The following is a 750-nucleotide window of genomic DNA, read 5'->3' on the forward strand; positions in this document are numbered from 1 at the left end:
AAAAACTCTTTCGGTAGCAGCAGCTTTCAATGAAGATGAAGATAGTNAGCCAGAAGAAATGCCTCCAGAAGCAAAGATGAGGATGAAGAACATTGGAAGGGACACACCAACATCAGCCGGACCAAACTCCTTTAATAAAGGGAAGCATGGCTTTTCNGATAACCAGAAGCTGTGGGAGCGAAATATAAAATCTCATCTTGGAAATGTCCACGACCAAGACAATTAAGTGAAGTGTTCTGAGGTTGGGGTGTGGGTGGGTGCAGTTAGAAGGAGCAGTCTCCTTTTTTTTTGTAAAGAATTGTGTAAGACTAGCTGTGGAGCCGTTTTTCTTTCTTTTTTTTCTTTTCCTTTTTTCTTTTTTTNAAGATTGAGTGGTACACTAATAAATGAGAGTTTGCAATTAGAGGTAATTTATGTTTTATATACAGATTTCAAGACATTTGCTAATTTTGTAGTTTCACATGATTAGTTTCCAAGGGTTACAGATAATAAAGAAATCACAAGTGGAGCAGAAACACACAAGTGGAGCCCACGTGGCTGAAGATGATGTAAACATCAGGCACTGCCGTGGAGCTCCACGTGTGTAATGAGTATGATATCGTGCATCCTGGAGTAAAAAGGTATTTATAGGCATGAATTTAAATTGAGCTATGAAGTGTTTAACCCACACCTCATTCCTCAAAGGGCAGTGCAAAAGGATGGGACATTCAGGCATTTGTCCGCAGTCCTACAGACTGCACTCAGGCAAGG

At 40.3% G+C, this 750-nt stretch overlaps 1 protein-coding gene across 1 annotated transcript in view; it reads left to right on the forward strand.

Moving 5' to 3' along the window:
* The window catches only part of LOC110330835 (PEST proteolytic signal-containing nuclear protein-like), a 44,423-nt gene extending 43,922 nt beyond the window's left edge, over nt 1–501 (forward strand). Inside the window, exon 4 of the mRNA XM_021211155.2 lies at nt 3–501. Coding sequence (XP_021066814.1) covers nt 3–226 — 224 coding nt within the window. The 3' untranslated portion in view covers nt 227–501. The remainder of the gene's footprint in view (nt 1–2) is intronic.
* Nucleotides 502–750: the final 249 nt, after the last annotated feature.

This window comes from Mus pahari, chromosome 13 (assembly GCF_900095145.1).
Source record: "Mus pahari chromosome 13, PAHARI_EIJ_v1.1, whole genome shotgun sequence".
Taxonomy (NCBI): domain Eukaryota; kingdom Metazoa; phylum Chordata; class Mammalia; order Rodentia; family Muridae; genus Mus; species Mus pahari.